Genomic DNA, 16,969 nt, shown 5'->3' with positions numbered 1-16,969 from the left:
AGCACTTAAGTCGTCTTGTACACCATCTATAGCCCGGAAGGAAAACAAAGTCAACCGGTGACAATGGCTTCGTATCTCGGCCTCGAAAAGAATATATCTTACCACACAGTCAGTTGAGAGAATACAGCTCCAAACTTGATTGCGCGAGCTTCAAACTAATCATCTAATCTAGGTCCCCGTAGCACTCTTCTTCGTAAGACATTCTTTCGTCGTCATACCTTGCGTATCTACGTGTATTGTCCACTTGCTAACCCATTCGCGTGCAACAGGCGTTGCTACCGAGGGCGTACTCGGGTCTCACGGGGCCGGGGAAGAAGTACTTCGACGGGAACAACCCGCGCCTCTTCTCCGCGCAGCTCTCGAAGGCCGATCTTGACAAGCGGGTGAGTTCCGAATTTCATACCCCACCACACCCACGCGACAAGGACAACACGGACATCGCTGACTAACCGCGACCAGTTAATCGGTCGTCTCCAGCGCGCGGAAGCAGCGTGCTCTAACGCGTTCGAAACGCTCGGTTATTACGCTGCAGCAATTGCGGCAGGAAACGCGGCGGGCGTGTCGACAGACATCTTGAATACAGTGTCGCTGACCTATCTGGTTACTCGGTTGCTCTACACGTGGGTTTATATCTGGGGCCAGGAAAACCGCAAATTCATCTTGGTTCGAACGAATGTCTGGGGCATTAATATGATAGCCATTACGTCGTTGTTTGTTTTCGCCGGACTACAAGAGTCGTGATAGATTATAGTCGGGTTGGTTGTTGAAATATGAAGGATGATGAAAAGAATGAGGGAGGAAATGAGATTAAAAAAGATTAATAATTAATCTTAAAGTAGAAAATATGAAAGTATAAAAAACAGCGTATGTGTATATGCAGATAAACAGTAAATTTACCTTTGATTAATGCATAATTATATGAATATACCGAATATAAAGATCAGGTGATGGGATGACGACAACACCTGACTTTTATCCAACTTCATCTCTTACTCCTTTACTCCCTCACCTTCTCATCTTCTCATCTTCTCATTTTATCTCTTTCAATTTTCTTCTCCATCACTACCCTCGAATCACTTTAGATGAAGATACCTGTTTTATTTTAAGAGCAACTCATATTCATACAAGAGCGCGCATAATGACAATATGATTTTGTTTTCCAGATACTTCACCATCCGTTCGCTCGTTGACTGCTTTAACACATAAACTACATTGATACAAGATTTCCTAAACTTCGAAGCCGTACATCGCTTACATAGGCTATTCCATAGCCAGTCAACTCTCTTCATTCTCGTGGCTCGTACCTGTTACCAACGCGTTCAAGAGCCTATCAGACCACGGACTACCACCACCTCAAACAAACTCTTTCGGAAGCCGAACTCGATAGCACCTCTTCTCTACGATTCTAGGAACATCTAGAGTTACGTTTCAATACCATGCGCCACACCCCTGAGAATAAGACCAATCTCAGAGCGCTCTGAGCTCATACATGTTCCAATTACGGCTCTAGAATATTCACATAAGGTGACTTTGATTTACTCCGTCTCGCGAATGCTGCGTCCCAAATTCGTATACTTCCCGTGAAAGGGTATTTACATACATTTTATGTAAGAAAATGAAGGGAATCCTGACTCAACCAAATACCGCGCGACCTACGCCGATTCCTATAAACACCAATTCTTTTTATTCCTTAACTCAATGGTTATTGAATCCCCAGCTCGGCAGATCCCATTCCATTTCAACCCGAACCAAGATACCTAGCGGTCTTGGTACGTCATGACTTCGACCTGGGTTCTACTAAGGAGCACTTAGGGAAGCATTAAGATTTCCCGATCCTCTGGATGAGCTTGTCGCCAAATTTGCTAATACTTGATTGGAACTTGTTCTCATCAGCCGCACGCCAGTTCGCTTTATCGCCGGGGACGGCGTCGGAGCCGGTGAATCCAATGTATAAGACGTCTTCGTGGTCATAGCCGACCTCTCCGTTAATACCAGTACCGAAGCACAGAGTCCCGATTGAAATCGACGATTCGCCGATTCTGGCGTTCACGCCATCGTCGCCATTCGTATCTCCCCAAATGCCATAAATCTGCCCGACAGTCAGCCATCATAATACAGTCCACTAATGTGAAATACGCACCAGCTTGTTGTTGCAGACAACAGCCATCACGCTCAAAGGCTGCATGCCGTACTCGCGAGGGTCAAATGTGATCCAGCCTTCCTTGTCTCCACTGTTTCCGAAGACTACGTAGTCGTGGACGAAAGGATTCAAGTCCGGAACACCATTCTTATACGCTGACACATAGCGCTTGAAAGATGTCGTGCTTTGGGTTGAGTGGGCGTTATCGCAACGGCCGTCATCGTTCTTGCTTATGTCTCCGTCGCAATCGATGTCCATGTTGGCCAACTTCCCATTTCCGCCTTGTAAGTAGATGATGCCGTAGTCATCTAGGTGGTCACCGCAATAGGCGAAGCCTAGATCAAAGGTCTCAGGAGGTCATTTCTAGTTTAGTACGAGTTACCAAACTTACTATTGTCACTACTCCCTGCCATATCATAGAAGCCTCCCTGTAATGGCTTTTTGCATGATCCTTGCGTTACTACTGAATTATAGAAATTCCGTAGGTTGGATGGGATATCCCTAGCTTGAGCCGAAGCTAGAAGGAAGGATAAAAATAGGTAAGCTTTTGAAGGCATCTTCGTCAACTAACAAGACAGATCCGCGATCTAGGTGGGATAACTTCATAATCACAGCATTAACGTTGACGAACGGCATCTATATATCACTTTACATCCTTAACCATACCCGGATCTGGAATCCTTACCAGCTGACGGATTCCGAATGCCAAGGGTGATCGTTACCCTAGCATATGGATCACCCCGATAATTGTACGCCGACCTAGAAAGTGGCAAGCTATCTCGGGAACGGCTAACACTTACATGAGAAGACGAAGAATTTCAGCTGCGACTGATAAAAAGCCATCTAGGACGACCGGAAACCACTCAAGATCAAAGCCATTCGGTTCTACTTTGGTGCTGTATAACATCACCTTCTCAATCTGGTAAATTCTGAGGCGATCATCTAGCTAATCCGTACGGAATACATCTCTAGTTTCATGGGGATTGTTACGTTTCATAGAAATTTTTACTTATTTACCCCGGATTGACCGAAACTATTTAGTAATAAGTTGCAAAAGAACCGAAATATCTGAGACTGAATTTCTGTGATTACAATGTCAGCAGGTTCGGCTTAAAAGCCCTAAGAATGGCCGGGCTGATTTTGACCTGGGCATTCTTGGTTCGGCTTCGAGCGAAACATTGATCTAAGCCGCGACTTAATTATCGAGGGATGACCCTAGCAATTTCGGAGGATCCCCAAAGCCACCATGAATGACTCGCATCCTAGGATTATGGCTTCGCACGAGTCGCATTGGGAGGCCAGACCCAACTTCCAGTCCGACTACCCCTGACCTAGTGGATAGTTCAAACATCTGGCGCAAACCGGAGAAAGCTACGATGTAGTTTAAATAGATATACCTTGATTTCGCTAACTCGGACACTTTGAACGGGGGAATACTCTTTACTTCGCCATACTATGATACATCATGCCTCCACTTACTCGAGTCAACATACAATATTATTACTCATTAAATCTGACTCTCCCCCCTTGGCTTCAGATATAGGTTAGAGCCTTACCCAACCAAGATCTCACATCAACGACGATATTAAAACAGCCACCAAGAAATCGTGCAACCGCCCTAATCCATATTAAACGTCATGCGTGCCACGTAAAATCGTCATCGCACGCCATATTTCGAAGGATAATACGATATATATGCCTAGGTATATATGCATAAATCCAAGAAGATGAATAAAGGAGATTCGAATTGCCAACATAACCGACCGCCACGCTCTAGGTTTGTCGTATTTAGCACCTCCCACCCGCGCGCAAATGTCTTAGATGAGCTATGATGAGCTAAAAGGCCATGGGCACACATGAAGGAGGGAGATTTGTGACGTATGCTTATATCAGCCAAACACGATACGCGCCAGATCAATTGGAACTTCAGTCCGAAGTACTGCACCGGGTGCTAAGGGTTATTCCACACTGAGACATTTGCAAATATTCACATCATAAGGCGGAGTGTAGAGATTGGTGAAACCATCAAGGTGGGTGCCTTAGGTAAGGTATCAACAGAACTAGCGAAGGGGCAGCACGGAGGATATGGTACGTTCCATGGACATGTATCCCCTTTTTGGTAGGTAGCTGAGGTGTTTCATCCCCCTAGTGTGGTGTATCGTTATACGACTAACAACTCGTACGTCATAACATCGACATATTCTCCGAATCCATAGATTTCATTGATCGGCCGGAAGGATGTGACACACCGGTTGATCCTTCTTCGGTGAATAAGGAAGACATGCAGAGCCGCGTGGTGGAAACGTGTGTTTCCGGGGCTCACCAACGCACTTGGCTCTTTGAGTACGAGACCGACAAAATTCTCGCAAGATACTAACTTCTTACCCCTTTTCTAAAATCGGAGTTGAATTTTAGCATACTTCAAGTGTATAGTCTTAATATGGGAGTAAATTAAATACGATTATTTTCTTTGGCCAGGAAAAGACATCGAGAAATTGAGATTTCATGATATCCCAATATGCGACAATGGAAAAGAGAGCATCACATGCTGTGAGTAACACCCATGATATAATTAACTATGTATAAAGTAATAAACGTGCCGAGTTGGAATAAGAGTTCTAATGAGTGACTTCCGTTCACCCCCTGAGCTACACCGTCCTAATATTTGGACGAGTGTCTCCCTTCCGCCATGCCCTAGTTGGCTTTCTGAATCCAAGGCTTCAAGAAATTTAAGACGGTCTCTCGAACGCCCTTCTCATTATGACCGACGCCATCGACGATATCCAACTGGGATTGAATACCCGCTTGTGTCAAAGAGTCATGAAGCTTCTGCGCCGACTCAAGTCGAGTCTCATTCATAGCTGGTAACCCATCACCACCTAATTTTTCTTTCTTCCACTCCTGAAACTCTTCGTCGCCATCAAGCTCGGTATCCTTGTTACCGACGATGATCTGGATAGGTAAGCCGCCAATGAGGTTTGTATCGACCGTCTTATTGAACACATCTTTAACATCAGCGATACCTTCGGGCCAATCCTTGCTCTCGTCCAAGAAGGTGGGAATCCCAGGTGCTCCCACGCTGATGGCGGAAAGGCGTTCGGGGTAAAGATACAGGAAGCGTTGGGCAAATTGACCGCCTCCTGAAAATCCCATCAGGAACACCTTATCGGTTTCAAGGCCTGGCCATCGGTACGCGACTTGATCTATGACTGACAATAGCCCTAGGTCTGAGCGGAGCGATGAGGAACTTAATGACTTATATGAGTCGACATCGTTAGGACCATCAATGCCGGCGGGAAATAAGGGGGCGAGTATAGCACAGGGAGTTGAGTCGGCGAAAGGTACGAGTTCGTCGTAAATGGCGACAATACTTCGGCCAGTTGCATGGACATATACAAGTAGGGGAAGTTTTCCGAGGGTTGAATTGGTAGATGGGTCCGGGTTATAGTGTGACTTCGGCACATAGAGAGCGTAAGAGATTCGTGGATCGGTTTGCGAAGCCATTAAGGGAAAATGGCCGACGAAGGCAACATTCTCGAGGAATTTAGCTGGAACATCAGGTGTTGTGAGGGCTTTGTCCATCCCAAGAGGACCTCCCTCGAACCCAAGAAGGGAAGCCAGCAATAATCCGAATCTCATTTTGAATTTTATTTCGTTTAGTTAAGGGAGCTTTAGTTTGGGATTTTAATGAGAGTGAGCCCGAATGATCTGCCTTCTTTTTTTTCGAGATTCCAAACATATCCTTTTATAAACTAACATTTCTCAAAGGAGTCCGTAATATCTTATCCGCAGTTTAAAGCCCAGAGATTGATATGGTGATAACCTTCACGGTACCCATAATGGGGAAATGACTAGCCAAACGGATTACTATCGCATATACCTAGGTAAGCACAGCCTGGCCGAATTTCTATTTTCATCGGATATCGTAGCGCCGTTCGCATCGTTGAAGCGAAATTCGGTGCATTGTCGGCCGCGGGCCGCGGATCGGCAAAGTACCGAAGATGGACAGCTCTACATCGATTTCCTGAAATGATTCCACGTATATAATTTAGAAATGAGTAATAGCAAATTGTCTTGTTTAATATTCCAAAAAAAGACATTATGAGTTGTAGGGCGCTGATGATGCAAAGTTTCGGTAACCCCTAATCGACACTTCGCGATAATTGCGCCACAGACCGACCGCAGTAAATAATAACATAATCATACATGCGATGGATTTACGACATCGATAAATGGGGGATAATATGAGGATGTATGTTGGATAGGAAATTGGCAAGGGCGCGACATCTCACTTCCTAACCCGAGGCTCAACGCCGGCTACGCCATCACGTAGCTTGGAGGCACGAAAGGGACCTCACTAATTCAGGATTCACATATTTCCATCTTATAACATGCTGCAGCTGTATAAGAGACTCGGCTGTATCTCATGAGAATCTTAAAATATGTCATTAGGATTGACCCCTGAGGGGGCTCGACCCGGTTGAGGGCTTCAAAGATGAGCATTGGATGTTAGATGCTCTAGGGTTTCCAGAGATGGAGTAGAGATGATTTAGGGACAGCCTCTTGCCATTTAAGTTAACCTTATCATGCAAGATCCCCATCCTCCTCACGCCGATGCATAAACCCGCCGACTACCCAAACTTAAAGACGCGCCATGCTTTTCATCCCCTTTTTGAACCTTAAGCTCCAACTCCATTCCCGTTCCTCTCTCCCTGACCTTCCGTATCTTCTTCCATCAACCCCTCCAAAAACTCTAATCCACTCACCACTCCCCTAACCGGATTCGCTGCATCCCTAGCTCTTAGGTATTCCTCCCTACCATTCCCCTCGCCATCAAACCCAAAAAGAGCACCGAACCCCGCCGCGAAGTTATCGTACGTACTCGCCGGCTTATCGCGACATAGTCCACACATAATCCCTTTAACACTTGCCGCACTCCACCCCACAAGCGGGAAGTGCGATACCACTTCCTTGTACTCCGCAACCGTAATCACGGCACCAAGCTCGCCGGCCGGGAACAAGGGGCCGGTCAAATCGGCAATAACGCCCATATGCGCAAGCGCGACTTCACGCGCGGGATGATGTTGCGCGATACTCCCCGTAGCATGCAACGCAATCGCGTCCCAAACAAGTCGAACCCTAGCCTGGCTCTCCCCTTCATCCTTCCAATCCTCTGCTCCGGGTGCACCTGACTCGGCATACTTCCTCACGAACTCATGCGCGAGGTCCGCGCCATCGACTTCGAACCTTTTATCTTCGGATAGGATTTCTTTGGTCGTGGCCCAGCCCATGTCGTGCAGGATGTTGGCTAGGACGACGATTTCGAGGTTGACGTGGCGGTTGGAAGAGGAGAATTCGGGAAGTTTTCTGGCGAGTAGGAGGGCCCAGTAGGCGCTGCGCACGCAGTGGTTGTATATAAGTTCCGTAGTGTGCTCCTTGGTATATGCGAAGGCAGCGATGGAGATGGGGGAGTGAGGGAACTTGACGCCGATTTTTGGCAGGTCTGGGAAAGGAGTAGTAGTCATTTTGCTCGATGCTGATGGGTATCCTTAGGCGCAGGTAAGGTAGGTATTCGGGTAGGTAGGTATTGTAGGATAAGGGGGAAGTTCTTAAGGCCGGAAATAACAAGGGGAAGCAAAGAAAGACCAGAGGATATATATGCAGATCTAAAGACCTTACGTTATTGATCATCCACCGAAGAAGGCTGGAGTTATAGATGGTTGGTGATACATCCCCGCCCTACCGCGATGGTCTCGACAAAAGCTACTGGTAAGGAATTTAGCAATGGTGTGATGAGTGGTTTCTGCGTGCCCCATCCCGTATAGTCCTACACCGTCATGTTAAAGTCCGATCATGTTCGGAGGCTGAGACTGTTGACGTACGCGACCCCCGGGTCCGATATATCATTCCTCATATTTTTTTCGATCTTTTAGCACCGATCGAGGCTGGAGCTATGGTTTCAGAACAAGACAGAAAGGGGGTTAGAGGAAAACTACCTAATGGACAGGCCATCTGTGTAGATCCCGTGATTAGTACGGCCGTCATACACGGCTACAGACGCAGTCTCACATGGAGTAACCAATTAGACTATGTTCCTGGATTAACTGCTGATTAATTTCGACCGCACAGCAGGCTCAGTTGACTCACGACGTTAATTCCCCTTTTCCGAATCGGGATATCATCAGATCCCGCACAAGCACATCAGATGCCGATAGCCTAACCTCATACATTACAATTTACACATCCAAATCCCGAGAACCCGTTCTACGCGTGCCGCTAGCTCCGTTTGGAACGTGGTTTATAATAACGTGATCCGCATTAGACGCACTCTTTTCGTTATGGGGCCAAACCACCCCCGTATACCATACACCGTTCCGTGCCCCATGTGCCTAACCTAGCCTAATTAGATAGATACACGAATAAGTCACCGTTTCGCAAACGCTAAGGTAGTCTAATAATGCAAGTATGGCTACCTAAACACAACGTCTCTTGTGACGCGTTCTTGTAGTCTAACCTGCCTATTCGATGAATTTTTAAAACCCAAAGCTATCAAGCAACGAATTCGCATCCGGCTCCTCGAAAACGCTTGGCGGTGGCTTGACGCCATGACCTCCCGTCTTCATGTCGCCCGGAACGACCGCTGAGACAGGCATGTCTTGCACGACTAAAGAACTCCGGCGTCGGAGCAGGCTCCTAGGGTCTACGTCTCCGCCGATATTCGAGGCAATAGTTGGGGATGTGTGTCGAAGAAATTCCCAGTTGCGGACTGTATAGTAATTAGCTAGCTGCTTATGTAGAAGATAGTCATAAGCTGGGTGTGGTGACATACCCAGATCAAGACCCAATAGATCGCAACCCATACGGTCATAGAGTCTAGCATTATGTAAAACGAATTCCCACTCTGTTCTTGGCGTCACTTTTGATGCCCCATGAAGGGTCTGTAAAGTCTTTTGTCGAAGTTGCGAATATAATACAACTAATGCTGGGTCATCTGTTAAGAAAGATTTTGCTTTTAGGTTGTCTGAGGAAACTGGTGTCTCGAGTAGCGTGTAAACAGGTGTCTTGATCAAGTCAGCTATTGGACCATTATGAGGGCTCCAATCAAAACCTACAATTAGGGCTCGAACCGACATATCCCTCCGTTTCAGCATCCAGAAAGCCCATGATGCGAGCCATCGATTACCTTCTTGGGCTGCGACAGCGAGGACTTCGTTCTCAAGTAGCTTCTTTAATGTTGGTCCATTATCACCTTCATACACTCTAGTGATAGCGATAGCAAGTTGGAGATCCTTGATCTGGCTGAGACAAACATTCACGGCATCTTGTAGGTGGTCTGCAAGGAGGAAAAAAGCAGCAGCGTATTCTGGAGGTCATATTAGCACTGTTTTACGTGTGAGTAATTCGAATTGGCATACCGAAACGACGCTTGCTAAGAAGAGCATAGGCATTCTTCAATGCCGTCGTTTTCCATTTAGGGTCATCGAAATTGTTTGCAAGTAATCGCTGCGTTGCTCCTTGCTCTCTATTCCAACTTGCCATTCGCCATAGGCCTTGAAGGACGGTCTTTTTCTTCAAGGCAAGGTAAAAAAGACTGCAATCCACAGGGTTCTTCACTTCACTCTTCGTGTACTCATTACGAGCTACAATTTCGAATTGGGTTTTCTGCATGATGATCAGACGGAGTTCGGAGTTTTATCCAAAATATCGGACTTACTACTGCGGCTTCATCCGTAAGCCACATAAACATGCCGCTTTCCCTTGCATTTTCCCACAACATAGTACCATGGTACTGACGTGACACGAAATCAGTCAGTATATCCTGGCTGGTGGAATGATAGGCCCAATTAATTTCCCTCCACGACATGTGGATTTCATTAGTCCTTCCCTTTCTTAGCGCATGTTGTCGGAAGAATAACATAAATCTAGACCCGTTCTCGTCCATTGAGCGCCGTTGTTTTTCGACCACTCCAGAACATTCAACGATGTCAAGCAACTGGATCTGCTCATGCCCCGATAGTTGCGGCACAGTTACTTTTTGAAGGTTTTCGCAGATAGATAGAGCGATTTCTTCTGTAAAAGCCTCTTCACCATCATCAAATGATGCCTGAGAAACGAGATACGAGCCGTTTCCGTTGGTAGACATTGACGCCTGGAACGTTAGCTAACGAATATTAGGTTAATGAAAATGACTTACGATCTTGCCAATATAGAACTCAGCTAGGTCAAGACCTAGATAATCATCTATCGCGTCTCCTTCTACATGGAACCGTAGAGTATGGTGCAAGGCCAATAGTATGCGTCGGACCACAGTATGCTTTCCCGCTAATATACACTGGCTAAGAAATTGAGGATGGAAAACTGGCAACGGACCATTCAATCTTTGAATGACATCAAATAAATCTCTAGTACCATCTTTACGGTGAGGCACGCGTGCGCTTGAGATGAGTCGGTCGGTAGTCTCGAATGTCCGGTCATATAAGAATAGTTGATTACCTGCACCAATGATCAAATTGCCGTCGCTAAGCCAGGTTGAATCACCAATCGGATGAGGTGTGAAATCTCGAATACTGATTTCGCGAATGGGCGCCCAAGCAGGTCCTTTATTCAAATAGTCGAAGCGCATTTGCGAGAGTAAAATAATACGATACGGGAAGCCAACAGCCAAGATCGACTGCGAGTCTGGCGTAGAAGTCCAATCAAGATCCTGTACTGTATTATTATTCTCAAAATCTTGCTTGTACTCCAATCGAGCACCTCGAATATCCCAAATGGTTAATTCCGATCGATCCTTGTTCACAAGGGCGGCTTTTTTCATTGTACTACCGCTGACTAACGCGGGTTCCGACACACCTGTCTCCATCGAGGACGTTGAAAGCCACTCCACCCGAGTTCGTTCTCGGGACACTCTTGCGGTCCAAAACTCAACACATCCGCCATGTGTATACGACACCGCAACGTCGCGGGCAAAAACGTCCAAGAAACCCGATATCACAGGCGAGGAACCTGCAGGGTCAACTGGTAAAACATAAGCAAGGTCTCCAGCATCTTGCAGCTTGAATGTGCAGAATTCTCGAAGGCTACTTTCATGACCGTTGATATGTGTCTTGGGAGCAGTAGCATTCTTCAAGGGTAAATGAAGTTCCCAAACTATTCCCTGCTGCTCCGACGTAACAGTTGCGATGTGTGCGACGGAATCATCATCGGCTCGCTCACGAGGTAACACAAGGATGCAAAGAGGCTTGCCATGGACTTGATATTTACACTCAGCAAGTAGTGTATGAGTCGAAGAAGCGCAATCCCAGACGGAGATGCTGCCATGATGTAGGAAAACAACAAATCTGCCGCCTCTGATTAAACATATTCGATGTATATGTCGCTTCTCTGGAATGACATTATGGCGTAACAGTCTTGTTCGTGATGGGCCAGTGGCATGCCGCCAGACAATACTTTCACCTTGTTCAGTCCTTGATACGATCGCGCGGCCGCTGAAATTACGCACAATTTTCTTGATCGAAGCCGAATGTCCAGACCAGCTTGCGCGAGGGATTAAGCGGTTCTTTGCGTGAGAAGTCGGGTCGAGAAAATCCGCTATGTTGCTCTCAAACACTTCCACCTTTCCATTAAAATGGTGAAATAGCATATGCAAATTCCCAGCGTTCTTATTGCAATAGCTGAGAATCTCGACGTGTGATTCCCCGGATGACGATCCGAGGAAATCAAAGTCTTTTGACTTGACAAATGCAACATTATCCACATTTTCGACGCCTCGGGATTTGCTACTTATATTCTCTAAGGCCCACGATGACATACTCCCTCGTCCATCAAAGACGACGCAAATTTCAGTATCTCTGTTTGCGATAGATAATAAGTACTGTAACGCGACATCGTCCTTTTCTTGCCCATCACTTCGTTCTTGTACAGCTCTTTCGGCGGCGTTGGCAAGATCTCGTTGGCCAAGGATGAAGGCCCATCGCATGTTGTGCTTCACTGTCTCATGTTCATTCCGTATCGCAGCCGCTAGGTCCAACTTACCCCATTGGCGCAATGATTGGCAGCCGGAACCGTCCGCGCCAGTCCAGACTCGCATAATATTATCGACGCAAAACGTATAGAGAACATTTTCCATCGTCTGGTCCACGTGGAATGGCTTGCGCCATTGTATGCCTGTAACGGCTCGGGGGTGTGGCAAGTATGTAAAATCGAAATGAACTTCTTCGGAGCCGAAATTTAATCTCCGCCATACTTTTACGAGGCGATCGTGATATCCGATGGATGCGATGTACGCCGAGTCATAAGAGAGGTTCGCAGCTTTCACGGGACTAGCTAATTCCTGTTGCCAATGACAAGAGGCAGGTGTAGAAGTCGTGTCGTAGAGCCATAGAGAGGATCGTCCGATGAGGAGCTCTTCGGAGCTTCCCCATGATAGCGTTAAGGGTGTTGAACCTCGACTAACTTCGAAACATGTTTGTAACGCCCACTACATACAGTCAGCCGGGTGAGCTACAGTTGATGTTCTTTCAACATTGGGGCAAACAACCTTAGGCGAGCCTCCATCATCGCCATGGCTCAGAGGTCTATATATCCTCACAGTAGCATCCGTACAAGCAGCTATCTTTCCAGAGGACTCATCAAAGGAGACTGCCTCGAGTTTATGTTCGTCATCGTCGTATATGGTTTGGAGGATGGTTTCGGGGTCGGAGAGGATCGCGAGGGCATTCCCGGTTATATAAACGATGACGCGCTTGCCGTCCCAATAACCCGTCGACACAGCTTGAAGACTAGCTTCGGGCTGGCCTGGAAGGATCGCCTTCATACTACCGTCGCAGGTCAATCGAGAAGAACATTTCTAAGGATTCATGGACTCGAAGGTGAGGCGACGGTTCGTGTTTGTAATATTAGGACAAATTGTTTTATTTCGTTTGGTTCGATATTCTCGAAATAGCTCTTCTCGTTCCCTTGAGAGCTTTCAGCACCTGATGCGATGATTGGTTCTGGTTTTGGTGTAATTAGCCCGATCGGCACATGGAAGCTTTACTAAATTAGTTAAAGATCAGAGAGGATGAGCCAAAGTATGTTAAGTAGATGTAGCTCTGATGGGAGGGCTGGAAAACGTCAGGTGCTCTCCTGGTAGTCAGATGTCGTCGCTACAATGGGAACTCGCGTTGGTTTGCGGCTGCAAAATGACGTGGGATAGCCCGCGAATCCCTGCTCGATAATTAAACATTTTAGGCTATTACTTGCATAACCCCGATAAGATCATGACAAAGGGGGAATGCAACATCTGAGTATTACACTTCACGTTCGAGATCAAGAAATGCTGTATTTCATATTATATTTATTCTATTTTGGGTATCATTCGAACTCTTCGAATCGACAGACCAATGGGGTATCACAATACATATATAATCATAACCTCCCATACAAAACTGTGGGTTTGTCATGTATCAAACGCTTATTCCGTTCCGTAACGCCAACAATTTGGAAATAATGAACTATTGCGCCCATGAAACCCTCAAGTTCCTTGCCGGGCGGCCAGAACGACTAGCCCTACCTCCCATTGCTGAACCCCTAACAGCCGTCTCACTGACCCGAAAATTCAATCGGCTAGGTACAGGTGCCAGAGGTGTCGTCGTCTCTCGTCTACTTAGGTTTCCTAGGAAGATTTGTGGTCTCCCTGGCGTCGGCGTGTAGACCTCTGGCGGGATATTCTCGCTTTTAGAACCCGCAGCAGCCTTCCACTTGTCGAATAAGCCCCGTGCTTGGTTTAACGACGCCTGATGCTGGGCGTCTTCCACAATTTGCTCTATACTTTTGTAACCTCCGTCGGGTAACTCAACTGGGACAAGCTTATCTGCTGTTCGACTATACCATTTTTCGAAGCTTGTTCGCAACAACTTTCTATCCTTCTTCTCCAGGGCGTTGGCTACTATGAGCGGCCAATTTGGTGTTTGGAGAGATCTGAGGTTCCAATTCTTCAGCACTTGCGGTAAAGCTTTCTCTTTCCAGTATTCTCCAGCTTCAGCTTGTAATTCTTGCTGATGTGCTGACTGATCCCTCCATTGTTCTAAAATCCTCCCCTTAACCATTGTATCGCTCATAATGGCCATTTCGTTCTGTTCACATGCTCTCTCGCGCCAAACATCGAATGCCTCCACACATTGCCCCCATTCTTGGTCCGCAGTAATATCTTCCAAAATTGCATCCATCATCTCATATTGCTCGAGACTTGGCTGCAGTTTTTCACGCCATTGCGCAATACATCGCTTGCCCATACCTTTCTTCACAATTCGGCGAGTTTCCAGGTGCGCCTCTTTCAACCTCTGCTTGCGCTTTTGCTTAGCAAGGTCGTGCCACGCAAATAGTGTATCTCGAGCCTTGTAATAGTAGTCGGCTCGCTCGGCATATCGCGCAAGTGTTTGCTCTTCGTGTTGGACGGCCTCTTGCGCTTGTGTTCGCCAAACGGGAAGCGATTTCGTAACCCCGTAGTAATATTCAGCTCGGCCCGCATAAAGCTCGAGGACTTTCTGCTGTTGGATGGCACGTTCCGTCTCATTTCTCCAGATAGGCAATGTCTTGGTAGCTTTGTAGTAAAAATTAGCTCGCTCAGCATAATCCTCGAGCACTAGATCTTGTCCTTGCATCCTGTCCTGGCTCTCTTGTCTCCACATGTCTAGTGTCCTGGCCACTTTATTATAGTAGTTAGCTTTTTTAGCATTGTATCGTAAGATCTGTCGTCCCCGAGAAGCTTGTTCAGCTTGCAGACGCCACATAGGGATTGCATCAGCGAGACGTTCATTCTGTTGGCCAGCAGTGAACTCTTTAATTTTGTTTATATGGTCCATTGTGTACTTCTCCCAAACATCATAGTAGCGCATGCGGAGGATATGTCGTCGTGCAAGTAAAGTTATCTCGTCCATCTCATCATGTGAATCTGCAGGGTCATTGTAAGGAAGTTCCTTCTCATGAATACCGGGAGAGATCCTCTCACGGGGGTCAATCGCAACTTTAGACGACCCGGCATTATCGACAACGTTAGACATCGTATTTACGATATCCAGCGAGGGCTTCGGGGCCTCATTAGAACCGGCAATGTGAGCACCACTAGTCCCGCCAGCGGAGACATCCTCGGTTTGCTGCTGTCGAACCCCAAAAGCTTTAGACTTCAAACTCATTTCGTACAGTTTAGCAGCCATTTGAGCTCGTTTTGTTTCTTCTTCCAAACGGTTGGACCACCCGGTAAATGCACGTGACAACATCACATATTTATGTGCTTTTAATGCAACGCGCTCGAGGGGATCCAATGACTCCTCAATTTCTCGAGCTCTGCGCCTTTGCTCTGCCACATTATGCCGCCAACGTCTGATTGTAGTTTTCGCAATGTGAATCTCATGGGTCCGGAGTGCAATTTCTTCAATTCGTTTCGAGCATACACCAGGCGGGAGGTATTGCGGCGGTAAGTTTTCCACCTCAGCAGCCAAGGCTCTCCAGGTGTTGAATTTAGCCTCGGCGTCTTCCTCTAGGTCGGCCTGCCTAGCAGCATCAAATTGATCACATAGGTTGGAGATGTAACCCGACTTTTTTTGCCATTGCCGAAAAGTGCTCATGGTGGAGAACTTGCTATGGTGCTTCTCTTGGAAGGCAATTGCACTGCTTTCAAGGAGTTGTTCTATCCTAGAAGCTTCAGCAGAATCATCCTCGCTAGGCGTATGGCCATTCATATTGCCATGGTAGTTATCACCACGTCTCAAGACAACATATCCATCGTCGGTTCGTACACCGTTGACAGCGCGGAGTGATTCTTTGTGGGCATTCTTTTCCGCAATGAGAAGACGGTTTGTGGTATCACCGGCGATAGAATAATCGTCAGAGGCGGCAACGGAATTTGCGTAAACATCACCACCATCACTACCGTGCACTTGAAAATCATCTTCCTGGACAGTAATTTCCATGCGGGCCATAATGATCTTAAACTTCTCCTTCAACGAGTCAGTGTTTTTAACGCCTCCAATTCTAAAAACAAGCTTGCTGATGAGTTGGTCTTCATCCGGGTCAATCCCATGCTCGGGAAGGATTTCATCGTAAGCCTTAAACAAGGCATGAGTTGGCAGGCGAGAAGAGGGCGTGAGATCAGACAAGATCTCTTCAGCCCGAACCACAATTTGATGCAAAATTCGGATGTCTAGGACCAAAGTTAGCGGAATTGAAATTTTCTACACCAACAGGCGAATAACCCACGGTCATCGGAGTATTTATCACGGTCCTCGATTAGACTTTGAGAAAGGGGTGGTTCAGGTGAAGCCATGGCGACTGAATGTATTGAGTCTTGAGAGGCAAATTCGTCAGAAAATTCATCCGAAATCCCAGAAGAGAAAGATGAAGGACGGCTATGTAAAAGGGCCATGATAAAGTAGTGGTTGGGTCAGGGTAATGATAAGCCAGACCATGGTCTTGCCTAGGATTTTTCCGTCTTTTTGTAGCAGAAGTTGATATACGGAGTAGCTATTGTAGCTATTAGGAACGTATATGTGCGTAATTAAGGAGCATCATTCATGGTTGGAAAGGTAAGATCAATTGTAAGACGTTTTATCAGTCCGGACTTGCAAACAAATAGAATATGAGCCAACGATAGCAAGCAACCTTCGAATTCCCCAATTGGCGTTGGCAATTCGTAATTAATTGAAAATGGTGAAAATGAAGGTGTCGCGTCGCGTTATCTGTTAGTGAAGACAGACGGTCAGAGTGGAATTTAATGGAGGTGACCCGCTAGTGTAACGGCCCGTGCTCCCCACCTAACTCTACCAGTAATCTTAGTATCCACTCTATCTTACC

At 46.7% G+C, this 16,969-nt stretch overlaps 5 protein-coding genes across 5 annotated transcripts; all 5 read right to left on the bottom strand.

Moving 5' to 3' along the window:
* Positions 1-1,799: 1,799 nt before the first annotated feature.
* On the bottom strand, positions 1,800-3,016 carry F4822DRAFT_96636 (glycoside hydrolase family 75 protein). The gene is made up of 3 exons (XM_051464235.1): positions 2,532-3,016; positions 2,141-2,475; positions 1,800-2,089 (listed from the first exon to the last, which is right to left on the bottom strand). The coding sequence occupies exons 1-3, from the start codon at positions 2,695-2,697 to the stop codon at positions 1,820-1,822; spliced, it is 771 nt and encodes a 256-aa protein (XP_051308557.1). The 5' UTR covers positions 2,698-3,016; the 3' UTR covers positions 1,800-1,819.
* Positions 3,017-4,136: 1,120 nt separating this feature from the next.
* On the bottom strand, positions 4,137-5,993 carry F4822DRAFT_422576 (alpha/beta-hydrolase). Its single transcript, XM_051459903.1, has one exon. It carries the CDS (start codon positions 5,777-5,779, stop codon positions 4,835-4,837), a length of 945 nt encoding a protein of 314 aa, XP_051308556.1. The 5' UTR covers positions 5,780-5,993; the 3' UTR covers positions 4,137-4,834.
* Positions 5,994-6,529: 536 nt separating this feature from the next.
* On the bottom strand, positions 6,530-8,317 carry F4822DRAFT_96579 (uncharacterized protein). Its single transcript, XM_051464234.1, has 5 exons — positions 8,288-8,317; positions 8,137-8,227; positions 8,023-8,085; positions 7,820-7,967; positions 6,530-7,688 (listed from the first exon to the last, which is right to left on the bottom strand). The coding sequence occupies exon 5, from the start codon at positions 7,663-7,665 to the stop codon at positions 6,820-6,822; it is 846 nt and encodes a 281-aa protein (XP_051308555.1). The 5' UTR covers positions 7,666-7,688; positions 7,820-7,967; positions 8,023-8,085; positions 8,137-8,227; positions 8,288-8,317; the 3' UTR covers positions 6,530-6,819.
* Positions 8,318-8,673: 356 nt separating this feature from the next.
* On the bottom strand, positions 8,674-13,308 carry F4822DRAFT_440837 (regulator of V-ATPase in vacuolar membrane protein; the record flags this gene model as incomplete). The annotated part of the gene is made up of 7 exons (XM_051462801.1): positions 12,678-13,308; positions 10,335-12,617; positions 9,855-10,289; positions 9,556-9,802; positions 9,253-9,503; positions 8,970-9,201; positions 8,674-8,906 (listed from the first exon to the last, which is right to left on the bottom strand). Exons 1-7 carry the CDS (start codon positions 12,951-12,953, stop codon positions 8,674-8,676), a joined length of 3,957 nt encoding a protein of 1,318 aa, XP_051308554.1. The 5' UTR covers positions 12,954-13,308.
* A 147-nt stretch (positions 13,309-13,455) lies between these two features.
* F4822DRAFT_422562 (uncharacterized protein) lies at positions 13,456-16,876 on the bottom strand. The gene is made up of 2 exons (XM_051459902.1): positions 16,376-16,876; positions 13,456-16,319 (listed from the first exon to the last, which is right to left on the bottom strand). The coding sequence occupies exons 1-2, from the start codon at positions 16,539-16,541 to the stop codon at positions 13,633-13,635; spliced, it is 2,853 nt and encodes a 950-aa protein (XP_051308553.1). The 5' UTR covers positions 16,542-16,876; the 3' UTR covers positions 13,456-13,632.
* Between the last annotated feature and the right edge of the window lie 93 nt (positions 16,877-16,969).

Source organism: Hypoxylon trugodes, assembly GCF_022578975.1.
Source record: "Hypoxylon trugodes strain CBS 135444 unplaced genomic scaffold F4822scaffold_13, whole genome shotgun sequence".
Taxonomy (NCBI): Eukaryota; Fungi; Ascomycota; class Sordariomycetes; order Xylariales; family Hypoxylaceae; genus Hypoxylon; species Hypoxylon trugodes.
The sequence above is the reverse complement of the archived record's forward strand: the minus strand, read 5'-3'. Positions and strand labels throughout refer to the sequence as shown.

Bases quoted from the DNA above. Each gene is read 5' to 3' on its own strand.
- F4822DRAFT_96636 (XM_051464235.1), bottom strand. From the start codon at position 2,697: ATGCCTTCAAAAGCTTACCTATTTTTATCCTTCCTTCTAGCTTCGGCT. The intron at 2,476-2,531 runs GTAAGTTTGGTA...CCTTTGATCTAG, and splicing joins GGCAGGGAGTAGTGACAATA to GCTTCGCCTATTGCGGTGAC. The intron at 2,090-2,140 runs GTGCGTATTTCA...ACTGTCGGGCAG, and splicing joins TTGTCTGCAACAACAAGCTG to ATTTATGGCATTTGGGGAGA.
- F4822DRAFT_422576 (XM_051459903.1), bottom strand. From the start codon at position 5,779: ATGAGATTCGGATTATTGCTGGCTTCCCTTCTTGGGTTCGAGGGAGGT.
- F4822DRAFT_96579 (XM_051464234.1), bottom strand. From the start codon at position 7,665: ATGACTACTACTCCTTTCCCAGACCTGCCAAAAATCGGCGTCAAGTTC.
- F4822DRAFT_422562 (XM_051459902.1), bottom strand. From the start codon at position 16,541: ATGGCCCTTTTACATAGCCGTCCTTCATCTTTCTCTTCTGGGATTTCG. The intron at 16,320-16,375 runs GTGGGTTATTCG...CTTTGGTCCTAG, and splicing joins TGATAAATACTCCGATGACC to ACATCCGAATTTTGCATCAA.